Source organism: Agrilus planipennis, unplaced genomic scaffold, assembly GCF_000699045.2.
Source record: "Agrilus planipennis isolate EAB-ADULT unplaced genomic scaffold, Apla_2.0 scaffold88, whole genome shotgun sequence".
In the NCBI taxonomy this organism is placed as follows: Eukaryota; Metazoa; Arthropoda; class Insecta; order Coleoptera; family Buprestidae; genus Agrilus; species Agrilus planipennis.
In genome coordinates this window covers 485,184-499,191 of record NW_020438872.1, presented here as the reverse complement: position 1 = coordinate 499,191, position 14,008 = coordinate 485,184, and the positions used below count along the sequence as shown (strand labels likewise).

At 32.5% G+C, this 14,008-nt stretch overlaps 3 protein-coding genes across 5 annotated transcripts in view; 2 read left to right on the top strand and 1 right to left on the bottom strand.

The window, feature by feature from the left end:
• LOC108738214 overlaps positions 1-10,569 on the bottom strand; it is an 87,291-nt gene extending 76,722 nt beyond the window's left edge. The window contains exon 1 of the mRNA XM_018471510.2: positions 9,847-10,569. The gene's annotated coding sequence lies outside the window, so the exon portion shown is untranslated. The remainder of the gene's footprint in view (positions 1-9,846) is intronic.
• The window catches only part of LOC108738210, an 89,913-nt gene that overhangs the window by 41,949 nt on the left and 33,956 nt on the right, over positions 1-14,008 (top strand). The gene's annotated exons all lie outside the window — the stretch shown is intronic.
• On the top strand, positions 10,923-12,338 carry LOC108738208. Its single transcript, XM_025979010.1, has 3 exons — positions 10,923-11,202; positions 11,266-11,562; positions 11,616-12,338. The coding sequence occupies exons 1-3, from the start codon at positions 11,091-11,093 to the stop codon at positions 12,239-12,241; spliced, it is 1,035 nt and encodes a 344-aa protein (XP_025834795.1). The 5' UTR covers positions 10,923-11,090; the 3' UTR covers positions 12,242-12,338.

Here is a 14,008-nt window from a genome sequence, read left to right as displayed (position 1 = left end):
AAAAATTTTATGAGCGTGGAATTATGCTACTACCAGAAAGATGGCAAAAGGTGTTGGACCAGAACGGTCAATATATAATTTAATAAAGTATTTGTTTATTATACGAAAACTGTCTTTCATTTCCACAAAAAAAAACGAAATGACTTTCCGAACAACCCTATATAAGTGTAGGTAGCTCCTCAAGTAGGATGAAGTAGTAAGTCACAGCAGACTTTATAGGCTTACATAATATGCATTCCCGTTATAGCTACGATTTAAAAACATTTTGATCCCCTTTCTTCTTAAGTTTATTTTTCAGGTAACACGTATTATGGTCATATCTAGTATTAGTATTGTATACTTTTCTTTGAAAACATATTATATAATAGGGCAGATGTCCTGATTCTCACACGTTTAAGAGGATTGTTTGAATGTGTGAAGATATATGCAAATTTTCTATAAGAGCTGTCTGAGTTCAAAGTAGAAATCTTACTTTAAGTCCAGACATGCATCCCCGGTTAATTTGAATATAGAGGCATCAGAATAACATCGTAGCCCTATCTTAACTCGATTAGCTACCTCCTCCTTTATTAACTTTACAGGATATACGCAAGAACGTTTTCAAAAACATGACATGTACAAAGTCAGAATTTAGATGGGCGACAACACATTCTGTTGAATTACAAAATTTAGAACGTAGTCTTAGAGAAAGCATATACGAGGTAAATTTTCTACTCTAGAAGCGGCGCATCAACACGATTCACCATTTTGTAACTGGATATCATAATTTTACACATTTCTGACTTTAATGATTTCATCTTTCAATTTTATTTCTAGACAGTCCGACAAATATATATACATATGTAGTTTTAAAATATCTATTGCAGAATTTACTTAATTTGAATACAAAAATTTATGATGTTTAAAAAATATTTTAAAGTGAATTCTAAATAGATCTTTCCCAAACAAAATCCTTGAACCAGATGACTAGTAAAGAAGTAATTAAAAATAAATCTGTCCTGTTATTTATTTATCATTTTTGTCCCTTTAAATGATTAGTTTCGTTTGAGAGCTCTTTTAGTTTTCTACCTAAAATAATATAATTTCAAAACCCCCTGGTACGTGACTGCGAATATATTTTATAATTATGCTACCCGAAGAAAGTGCTTCCGAGAATTTAATTAGTTTGGTTGCTTATAAGGGTATCTTTAAAGGATAATACAGGGTTACCCTGTTAAGGCACTACTTACTAACATTTCATTCACTCCCTTATTTATTCATTCATTTGGTTCGTTGTAACTATGTTATCGTATGCAACTACCTCGATCTTTATGCGACACTTTTATCTTCAACGTAAACTAACTGGATGCATATGTAGGCTCCAACGGAACGTAACAACTAACTTTCTTAATTATTGAGGTGTTAAAGTTAACTGACTAATGAGACTAGGAGACGGTAAACTTCACAACCCTTCATTATATCACTAAGGTAGAAATTAATTTTACTACCACCACGGTTAACCCGTACGCCTAACTATTTATTCAATTACTACATTAATTATGTTAGGTAATACAAAGTCAAAATACTTTATTAAAAAATTTTTCTTTTGAAGCCAGTTGTTAAATTTTTGGACAAATGTAATACGTATGTATGTACGGTTGTTATTCTATCGAAGATTCGCGTCTTGTACAGTGAATAATGTTCCTAATAGTTTGTCAGGCCGTCGTTTTGGTATATTCTCCTAAATTATGTTCTATTGTTGAGAGCAAACTGGGAAATACCCGACCTACCGTAGTAGTGACCGCATGTTGTTCCGCAATGTGTTCATCGTTCCGCTTGTAAAGAACAGATAGCATTTCCACCCCTATCGGCTTGTTGAAAATCGGATGTTCGTGTATATATTTTCCGAAATTTATTACTTAGTGGATTTCCGTTCGATATAGTAATTGCCCGTATGAAAAACTCTAACGTTAGCTTTCTAATATTAAAAAAGAAAAACAGTAGGTAACTATATCTCCTTTTCGGTTGCTAGTAATTTCTAAATTATTCGAAAATTTGATAAATTAGTCGTTCCTCTGCGAGTTTGTAAATGTCATCTTATCTACTATGTAAGTAGCTACATCAATGTAAAACAACAAGAATGTATTGCCTCCAGCATACCGGAAATCTCTCGAGAAACCAGCAATAACGTTAGCTGATTACGTAGAACAAAAGGACGATGATACTGGTATCTATTCGCATACGTATACGTACTTACTACACGTTTACCTACAAACAGATTTTTTATTTTGCTTCTTCTAATGGTCTCACTAAAGCTCGTGGTGGAAAATTATTGTTGTTCTCCGAAAATTTTAAGCCAGTCTCAAACTGTCTGCTGCCTGATGAATACCTTGAAAAACTTGCGTGTCGGTGAAACGAAACAGTTTTATACTGGACGAATAAAAAGTTCGCAAGTTTATACGTGCGAGCTAGCGACTACAAAACTTGGGGAACTGTACTTTTTTATGTGGAAGAAATTTAGATTTTGTTGTGATAACAAAACTGCATGTTTCGGTAGAGTGTAGTAGTACCTATATCCATTTGCTTCTTCGTCAAGTTTTGATTCGGTTATCAAATTGTAAAGCCTCGCTCTATCACTTGCAGGGCATACGTACAGTAAATGCATCAATACCTTTCGAAAGCATTTTCCCCCGAAATAATTATTCAACTACTCATTAAATTGGATTAACAACCACTTTTATCTTTTATCGTTAGTGTTCTTCGTGAACAGCGCTAGGTGGTTCCCCCGTTGTAGTGGTGCAGCGGTATTTAATTACGCGAAAAAAGCCGTGAAAAGCTACACTTGGCGGTACTATTGGCGGCGTTCATAATTTTTGGCTTAATCTCAAATTAATACTGCAATCCGCTTAGCCCGATGCAATAAAAAGCGCAAGCTTTCGTCTCTTTGGCATATGTATGTGCATGTACGCATGTATGTCATGTTCTTTAAAAGCTTTGCGAAAATTATAGAGGTAATAGGTAGGCAGGTACGTGAGGCCAACATAAAAGATAGAAACGGAAAAACCTCAAAAGGAAAAAATGCAATTTAAAATAGAGGAGACAAATAATGGTGAAGTAAGCACTTTACTACAAAATGCTCCCGTTGTAAAAAATTGAATCTAATGCGAGCATATGAACGCCTGTAATGAGCCTCGGTGTAAGTTGGTCGAAAATTAGATTTTCTTTTGCAAAAAGATAAAAATTCCAGTAGGCAGTAGAGCAAAGGAAAGAAATCTGTTATCAGGTAGGTGTTTATAGCGTTCGTTACCGAAATGTCCAACTTTTATTTGAACCTTGTCAACTTTTATTGGGGTAGAGGAAAGATGAAAAGCGTGGAAGGGCATTGGGGGTTAGTCGGTCGAAAGTGGCAAAAACCGAAACGTACATTCGCCGCCTCATCCCCCTTAACCTTCGTGACGATTTAAAGCTCCAAGTGTTTGCAAAAACTACGGTTCATAATTAAAAAAACGACATCAAAAAATGTGCTAATGTTACACTTACAGGATCGTCGCAGTAGAGAACGTTGTGTAAATGTCAACAAAACAATATGCTCTGTAAACAATAAACAACGGCTCGTCGTTTGTCTTAATAACAACAAGTACCTATGTTTCTCCTGATGTTTCTCCTTTTATTCACAGTGACAAACAAAACGTTACAAATTTAATTATTTCGGACTTGGAAATTGAACTGACATTTTTTCCAAAGTATGCAGGTGATTCCCGGCGGGTGTGTGAAAACAGAAACAACAATTTTCCCTTATTAAATGAATTTTCATATTAACTTGTAGGTGATTATTTTGTTCGTTTATCAAAATTGTCTGCAAGTATTAGAAGATATACCTCTGCACCTGTGCCGATGCTTGACAACCAGGCTCTATTTGTTCTGATGCTAATAACCACTTATTGTTCAATGATTAATTGCTGTTTGTCATTCACAGGTCACTATATACTGTTTAGCCAACAATAGCGCACATGCAATCTCTGTAACTTCGTAAATGTATTGCAAAAACTGCTATTTTTCGTATAAAATATGTCAAAATGTAAAGTTACTTTTCTTTATATAGTAGCATATATTAATAGAATGGTTTGACCTTTAACCATTATAGGGGAGGTTCTTCTGACGGTTATCTTAAACCGACGAAGTTTTAATGTGCAGTGTGATAGTTTACATTAATTAAGTTAAAAAGTTTAAAACGATTGACTAATTTGAATAGCAGTCAAATTACGTTTTATTAAGCGAAAAATGTAAATTAATTAATTCTCATCCATGAAAAATGCAAAAGGCTGAAGCGCGCCCCATTTCTGTTTTCACCCCCTAGTTGTTGCGGCCTTCGCTGTCAGCATTTTCATTTTAAGTTGTTTGAAAAAGACAGTTCAAACAACAGCCTATTGCATGTCGTATTCTTTGTAAAACTGCTGTCGGCAATTATTCCGTAAATAGTTTCTCTCCCTTGTTCTCAACCCTCCCCCCCATTCCATTCAGAAGCTACAATAGCAAACTTTAGTTAGTCGACGTACGTGTGGATTTAATGCATGACATTTCTGAAAATCGTTTTCGGTTTTGAAAAATGACACAACTGGGCCGATGTTCCAGTCAATTCTAATACTCTGCGAACAAGGAGAGCAAGGTAAAAATGCAAGTAAACTTCTCATTTACAATGGTAAAACAAAATAAAAACAAAACCGGTGTTGTGTGGAAAGTTTGCAGACTACGATCCACAAATTTAAACTCTGCATGATTGAATTTTAAATCGAATCACAAATCGCTGGATTTCTAAGCCAGTTGCAGATGTTGGGAACAAATGGGTTATATGTATCTGCACGAGCTTTTTTATTCTTCGAGTAAATGGCTATTAATAAAATTGTTTCGGTAAATTTGATTTTAGCCATTGCATTTTTCATTGCAGTCGGTGGGTCTGAATGGGGTTGAGCCTTTAATCAGATTTAATGTAATTCAAATGCCGGTAATTGCTTGGCTGTTGAAAAGGGAAATGAAAAAGGGAGAATTAACGTTTCTTGTTAGACTCGGAAATGTTTTTGTCTCACCTGCAATGTATCCATGTTCTGCCTCTGTGCTGTCTAACACCTCAACGCTGCTAATTAATTTGCAAGCCACCCTCTGCAACCCTTGTTCTCGTATGTTTAGCCCGCAGTCCTCAAAACGGGGTTAAGGCGTCATATTACTGCAATGCCATTTTGGAACAAAGACTATTATTCTACAAGACAGGATCGTAGCCAGACCGTGTAATCAGGACGGTTTCAAAAAAAAAAAAAATCGGGGCAGGCTGAAACACGAAGTTTTCCACATATTTTCCAAAAATTTTGTTTAATGTAGGTATTTCTTATTCTTCTGTTGACTAAGTGTATCAATGTATAGAGTTCTTGCACGATTTAATTCGAATAAATGAAAGAAGAATTAACATTTGACGTTATTTTATGAAAAAATTTGGTGGAGGCGCCGGGACAATTTAAAATTGAAGCTAAAATTGAGCAATAATTCTGGTTTCATTGAAGTAAATTGATGAATATTCATCTTTAAATTATATTTTTGGCCATATAGACGCAATTAGAGAAGCTAAATTAATTTTTTTTACTATAAATTAAACTATGATTTATAGTGTAATAGATCGGCAACCCAACATACAGCAAATATTACAAATCGAACAATAACTACCAAAACAGTTAGAAAACGTTTTTTTCTCATGAAAGTAACATTCTGCATTAAACTCGGTACTATCCTCGAGCAAACCACAAAAAATTATGTAGAAATAATTAATTGCTTAGTAATATGTTTAAGGACATTTGTAAAATTTGATTGAAAACGTTTATAAATTATCGTTTGGAGCTGTTAAAAAGATATTTGGTTACTAATTACGGCTAATTAATCAATTTGCATCATAAACTATCATTTTAAGGCTGAAAATACGACTTTCATGAAGAAATATAAACGTCATTAATAATTAATTAAAAATTTTATTGAAAATTTTGGTGGAGGCGCCGGGACAATTTAAAATAAAAGCTATAATTGAGCAATAACTCTGGTATTATTGAATTAGATTGATTAATATTCATCTTTAATTTATATTGTTTTCATGTAGACGCAATAAGAAAGGCTTATATTAATTTCTTTACTTTAAATTAAACTAAAATTTGTTGTATAATATATAGACAACCCAACATACAGCAAATATTGCAACTCTAATAATTACTACAAAGAGAACTTTTTTCTCACGATTAATAATTAAATAGGTAATTGTATATCAAAAACGTAATCGTCGAAGAAGTAATGTCGAAATTTTAGATTATGCTATGGGCCGATGGCATCGGCTAGGTGGCATTGCCCGTACTAATATAATATGATTCACGGCGCCAGAAAGGCATAAGCGTGCTGCAATAAATATTAATAATTACAATAGATGATCTTCTGTGCGATAATTCTTTACACTCCATTAAAAATTTATGAAGATAAATACATTTTTAACTTGGGCGAAATGAAAAGTTCTTCGGTTTCATAAATTTACACCCCTTGATGGGATTACGCCCTCGTAATACTTAAATAGTTAATTTTAACTTACTACCTAAGTACTCATGTTGAAAAAAAACAACTAACGTTGCGCTTTTAAATCAATTTAGTTTGAGAAAATTCATTTTGTCAAGGCAAAATTGTGTCTTTTGTTAGTTGGTTGTAGGCAATGACTAAAATGCTAATGGTTGGCATAAAATGCCCCCTTAATGCCCGAGTTCATCGCAAAAACATGCAATTAAGCGGAAAATAAACATAAGGCATCGACCATTCAAATTAATGGAATTTCTTAATTAACCAGAAATCGCGTGACAAAGGCAAAGCGATTAAGGTCTCTAATAAATATGTACATATTAGCAAGATCATATTAGCAATTCGTTATCATTTTCTTGTAGTTTTTACGTTAGCAACTCATTAATCATCATTAGGAGAGAGGTCCAAATATTTTTTCCTCCCTGCACCGAAACTAAAAAAAAAAAATAGCGTAAAAAAAATTAACTTATTTTATTATCCTTATTAATATTTGTTGTATTTCGGTTCACATTTGTGTTACACATTTTATTATCATAATCTCGCGATTGGCTTTTAGAGTTAGAGAAAAATTTACCAGTAAAAGTTATTAGATGATCCTTAATATTTAGTTTTCTTTTTATGAAGTGAAAATTTTATCATACGATGCTGAACCTTGCGTCTACCAAATAATGTATCATATAAACTGATATTTTATTGCCATGAATTACCCGTTATTATAAGCAAAATTTTTATAGATAGTACTAACCATTAAAATGAATTTTAAGTATTTCTTTTATTATAGATGCGTATGGATATATATATATATATAGATGTATGTGTATCGATTCATATGTAGGTGCAATACCTAAAGTACTAGATTTTCTTACCGTGGAATTTATTACGTTAAGTAAGAACTATATATGTATATATAGTGTTTTGAAGAAACGGTTGTTTGAATAAAACCGATTTTTCGTCGTTTTTAAGAGAGGCCCATTGTTCTTTCTTTTATTCTAGCATTCTCAGTGACATTTCACACGCTTTTGACTTGGCTTTCATTCAGGCCTTATGAAAAAGCAAACGCATTTACGAATCTCTTTCTCCACACCAAGGGTCGGATACAAATTTCCAAGGAACCAATGAAAATAAACAACTTCCACCATTAATTATAATTACTAATTGTACGAATTACTTGTCGGAAAATGAATAATTTATGAAAGAAATCCTGCCTTGTTGTGAGATAATATAAATTGTCTGTCGACACGATTCTGTTTATAGTTGTAGAACAAGAAGGTCCGTTTCTTCTCGGGAATATTTTCGTTTTTCGATTGGGTTCTTGAAGATACATCCACGTGTGTTTTCCTTAAAAAAATACAAGCGCAGGTGTTTAGAATTCACGAAGAAGATAACTTCCAACGTTAAAAGACACTCCAGTTTCCCCAAGTATTCTCGAAATCGATCAAGTAAAAAAAGATTAGAACGATTCACCCGGGTAAGGTTGAGAATATAAACTAGAAACGAAATATGATATACCAACCCATAATGCAGCATCGAATTTTTGCATCAAGCAAATTGATTGGAAGTTTACCCATTATAAAAGCAGAAAAAGAAATGGTTAGCGACCTCTACCTCTCTATATGTACATTTATGATGTATTTGTTTGATTCATCCTCCATAAATTTTCCTACCGTGGCATAAAAATGATAAATATCCGTTAAATTACTTTTTGATCCAAACAAGCCGATAACTCGTTTAATTCTTGCTTTACTTCGCCAAAACTAGTTCATTCCATTTCAGTAAAACTTTAATAACAATCATTGTAACAGTCAAATGAATTTTAGCTCATCATCGACGACAAATCCAGTCTATTGTACTAATAAAAATTAATTAAAACAAATTGAACTGTTTTAAATGTGCTTCGTCTACCGTGTTTGTAATGAATTGAAATAATAGCGCACCCTAACAACGCATTTCTGTCGGTCGTTATATAAAAGGTGTCGGCTGTCATTCTTCCTACATCATCTTATATGACTTTTCCTGCAGTATGGAAGCCATTTCTGTTCTAGTTCAAAACGGTCTCTCCTACATTATTTCAAATTCCTTGCCATGCTCTACTCTAACGACGGTTTCTAAAGACATCAAGTGGAAAGGATAACAAATAGTGCACGTTCCTTGTGGCAAATGTTTTATATTCTGCAAAATCTGAAGCTACATGACATGTGACATCATTTTAAATAAACGACCAAAATACATTTGGCTTTAGCCTTTCGCCAATAAAATTCCGTCAAATTCACCAGCATTCATCCATCAGGAAAATTTCTCCTTTGCCATTAAATGACCGAATTTTACCGGATTGTTGTAGCTATTTTTTGTAATAAACTAGTAGAAATTTAACGCAAATGTGCTGAAATGTGTTCCTTTATGGCAATATTGATTTTGACTTCAGTTTTTCGAATTGAACCGGCTATTCATGATACCAGAGGCGTAAACTGTAACCGAAATTGACATGAGTTCACACAAATTTCGTTCATGTGAAATATCAGTAGCAGCTATCTGTTTAAAATCGACAATAAATGTTACTGTTTGTCCTAGTTACTTATTCATAACTTGCATTCACGAATAAGTTGATGAGCCATCAGCATAATTCTTAACGAATTTACATTTCAATTCTTTAAGCTCACTCAACGCTGGAACACTTCGAATAGAGTAATTCTGTTGAGACTGAATTTTAAAAACTGTATAGGTTTTTACTCGAATAATGCTCGTTCTTGTGAGAAAATTGATATCACAATGATTATTAAATAACATCTGTGTAATGTGTCGAAATCAAAATAAGTAACTTGTCCTAACTTTATTTAAATTTGGTTGGTATGTGCGGCAGTGCATGATGAAGGTATTACATTAAGTAAAGAACAATTTTGTAAACAAAATCCTATTTCTTTTAGAGCGACTCGTTCTCAAACCACTAAGCTGGAATCAGTCCAAATGCTGTAGAATACCCTCTAGAGTTTATCCTGCTTATCATTCCTGATTGCAAGCCAAAAATATTCTCTGCTATTTTGATTTTCAACATTACATACTGTTATTAATTTTTCGTTAATTATTTGCTATTAATTAAACTCATTTTATTAATAACAAGTAAGTATACTGAAAAAGTTTTTGTAAAAGGTTTAACAATACCGCAAATTGAGCAAAATTATTTGGAAGTCTTAGTAGTAATTAATTGCGATTGGACATTCTGTTAAGGGCGAGCTCCTTATCTTCTATCTATTTTTCTGTACTGCTGCTTCAACTTACCTAATTTTTGGTAACTGTAACTCTGCACTAAAACTAGAAGTCTGTAAAAAAGTTTCTTAAGCAATTCTTTTAACGGACTTCATTTATTGGTATGTTCAAACGCTGATTGTTTTAACAATTTTGTGCAACAAATTTTAACGCTCAGACGATACCTACGTGACTGGTTCGATTAAATTAAGGGTAGTAAAATCCCCTTTCGCGGCAAACCGTATACTGAGAATTTTGCGTGAACAGCGCTCCCAATATTACTGTCCTACGGGACGCCTGCGCGAACTACGCCTTCAGAAAAAGAATTATTTAAAAAAGAAACATTTTTTTTTATATTTCAAAGAGTAAATAATTTCAGAAAAACGTAGGACATTAAAAGTAACGCATGTATTACCATGATTGATTTTACCAGCGCACCTTCGAGTAAATCGTTACTTCCTAGAACACTTGCAACTCCTTTTTCCTTGTACCCCAACTATTTTAAGTGGGGTTTTTCACAAGAAGTCCCTGAATGCTCCCCTTCTTTAATATACTGCAGGTGCGAGCCGTTTTCTGAAAACTGTCGAAGCATTTTCGTCACATAGTTTAGATGAGAACACTCATTTCTAAAGGGTGAAACAGTGCAAGTGATGGAATACGACAACAGATATACTCGTTTAAAATTCGCGCCACAGTTTAGAATAAAAGTTTTAGCACTTTCAGTTTTTCAGCAATGACATGTCAGAATTGCAGCGTTATTTTAGGGATAAATACTTAAAAAATACCCCCGATTTTGACCATTAATGCGAAGCATTATTTAAATTTAATTTAGAAATGTTTTTGTTATAAATTGTTTGTGGACTTTTGTTGAAGACTCTTGAATTAATTGGCAAGCCATGTGGTACATTATCTTAAAAAGGGTAAGTACTAAATTATATTTAAATTATTGATTAATATCAGCTTTAATACTGACGGGGTTTCTGTAAAATTGACTATAAAATTATTATTTTAGAAATTAATTAATTATGCAAGATCAAATCGAAAAAAGGATCAGAGTTGTCTTTGAAAATATTTATATATTTATTTACTAACCTATACGTCAACTTTTTACAACAAGTTATTTTATTACTAAAAAAATCATATACAAAGCGTAAGTACTAAATATTATTGAATTAGTATATATTTTATTTACATTTTTCGTTAAATTTTGTGTGGAACGGTATTTTTAAGAACAAATTTTTGGAAGCACCTGGCCAGGTAAAAGTTTGGAAAAAGTCATGGAACAGGGATTTTCGATGGAATTTTCTGGCAAAAATGCAACTTGCCCTTCTTATTTACCACCTTTTGATTATTCTGAGTCGTCAAATCAAGAAAATTACATAATTCCAGGTAAGTGTATGTGTGGTCTGATAACAGTTACATTTAGTGTTAATATAATTAATTTTATTGCAGCTGAATCTGTTAGTGGGTTGGATTTTGAGTTTACAAATACCACAAGTGATGTTTCACATATTTTTAACTTGAAAGAGTCTTCTGGAAAGGACACATATGCACTGTTTGACCCAAACTTCGATTGGATGAGTTTAACAACCGAAACTGATCATGTTTACACTCCATCATCGATTTTTCGCAATTTAATAGAAGGCCAGTACCACGAAACAGCTTCTCAAGCAGCAAAAAATGAAATCGACTTGAATATGACAAGTGTAGTACACATCGAAATAGAAATATCTGACGAAACCGAAACAGGTAACTAAAAATCTATTCAGATTGGTTTTTTTTACAAGTATTTATACTTTCAGAAGAGTGTACATCATCTACAACCGAAACACCAACAACTTTATCAGATTTATATAAAACCATCTCTATAAACGACCTCAGAGATTACGAATTAGATTCTTTATCAACTGGTAGCGATGAAGTTCATGAACCAAACATGAACATGGAGCCACTTCCATCTGATTTCGCTTTAGAAAAGAATGACGTTGTTGATAAGAGTTTTCCTGGCATTTTGGGGGACGAAACTGTGCCATCGTTTGGAGCATTCGACAAATTTCAGAACATCCCACCGTCATTGAGCAGAGAGCGAAGAAGTAGTCAAAGTCGTGGACGCGCCAGACGAAGTGGTTCGTTTACAAACGTTCATCGATCTTCTCGTAGGTCAACACCACCCAGATACTGGAAGGCTACAGTTCCTGGATGCGATAGGAGTGAAATAAAGACACGTCGAAGGTCTGATGCGACGTCTTCTGTTTCGTCGTGTCCTTACAATCGACCTTTTATTCCCTCAAGGCCTGAACATTTCAGAACCATTACAATATCAGTGGACGAGGCTTATTTGGGACCGAGTACTTCTTGGGGAAGGATAAAAGACCTTCCAATCTGGATGAGACCATCTCGTCTGGATTATCTCAGTGATTCTGATTGAAAACTTATACATTTTACAATTTTTTTCTCATTTCTACTAATTATGCGGATGATAAATTATTGTGGGCATACACCTTTTTCTTTATTGTAACCTTATTTTTATTTACAAACCTTATTTATTTAAATTCTTGTTAAAATACAATCAATAAAGTAATTGTTGACCTAATATGGACTTGTAATTGGTATAAATGAGGCATTGATGTGATATTTATCGTTTATATTGATAATAAACATGCCTGAAATTCTTCTTTTGATACAGAAATAGTTTTCTTTTAGAATTTAATTAAGATTCAATATATTTTTATATATAATTATCTTATTAATTGTTTGGTACAGGTATATTTCTCCTTTTGCTGATCAGTTGGACAATTAACTTGTAGCATTACGATGAATATTCTTTTAGTAACATTTAAAATTGCTTAGAATAAAATTTTACCATTCTTACTTTAATTAAAATATAATTGATACCAACAGCAAGCAGACATTCTGAGAAATTTTGCAAAAGAATATCTTTTTAAAGAAACATTTAGATGTAGATGTAAAAGTTCAGATTCAAAGGCTTTTTTAAGTTAGTTTCATGTTGGCAAAAGAAAATCTTTGCCCTTTTAAAAGCACCTAAAAATCGTTTTTAATAAATTTGAACGTTTATATTGATGCAAAAGATTATCTTTATTTCGTAATATTACTTTTTTTGAATTGTCGACCTAAATATTAAGTAGAAGTTTGAAATTGGAGATATTCCTTTTTATTCTATTTATTTCCTCAGATATTTGATTCAATAAAAACAAACTTTGCCATTTAACTTCCCTTAAAATAGCTCAAAGTATAATAAATGATTGGAAAAAATGTTGTTCATGCTTGCTCGTTAAAGTACGACATATAATTTTATTTTCTTACTATTCCATTCAATAATACGACTGATCTTTTTACCTACAAAATTTACCTAGGGTCGTTCAGAACGAAATAATATTGCTACTTCAACTCAGTTTTACATTGACAAAGGATAAACTATTTACACTTTAATAGTCCTTTTCTAAGGATCATGGATATTAGTTATTAACTTTTATACTTACCAAAAATATTTTCTCTGGAAAAACATTTAAGTAAGTTTAAATTCAAGTAAAAATGTTTTTTCAAGTTAATTTGATATTTACATTAGAGACAGAGGGTTACCTTTTAAAATAAAATTAAATATTCGTTTTTATAAACTTGTATTCATCTAGATTCATTCCTACATATCTACAGTTGAAAAGGAATTGAGGTCTGTTGTTGAAGTATAAGCCGTTAATTTATTTATATTTACTTTCTGAACTGTTCAATTTAATAAAAATTAATTCCAATCTAATCTAATAAGTTCTTAACTACTCAAAAATTCACTTGACAATCACAAAAAATGCTATAGGTACTTTAAATTGCTTATTATTTTGAATTCGTTACATATTCTCTGCTTTTACATATTTGTTATAGAAAGTCTTCCAACGCTTCACCTAATTCTTGCCCAAGAATATTTCAAATTGATGAGAATTTTGGTAATTTAAGCTACAACTTATATTGACCAAAAAATAATAATTTACATTTAAACAACTTTCTGTTAAAGTCTCGAAAGTAAATCCTTAAGTTTTCACATCTTCCCTTCCATCTCGTTGACAAAAAAATAGTTTCTTTCAAAAAGCATTTAAATATATTTAAATTCAAATAAAAATGTTTCTTGAAGCTTCTTTTAGATTGACAAAAAAATGTTTTCACTTCCAAAACTACCTTAAAATTC

Coding starts and splice junctions, on each gene's coding strand:
- LOC108738208 (XM_025979010.1), top strand. CDS start 11,091: ATGGAACAGGGATTTTCGATGGAATTTTCTGGCAAAAATGCAACTTGC. Junction 11,203..11,265: donor AGAAAATTACATAATTCCAG/GTAAGTGTATGT, acceptor ATTTTATTGCAG/CTGAATCTGTTAGTGGGTTG. Junction 11,563..11,615: donor ATCTGACGAAACCGAAACAG/GTAACTAAAAAT, acceptor TTATACTTTCAG/AAGAGTGTACATCATCTACA.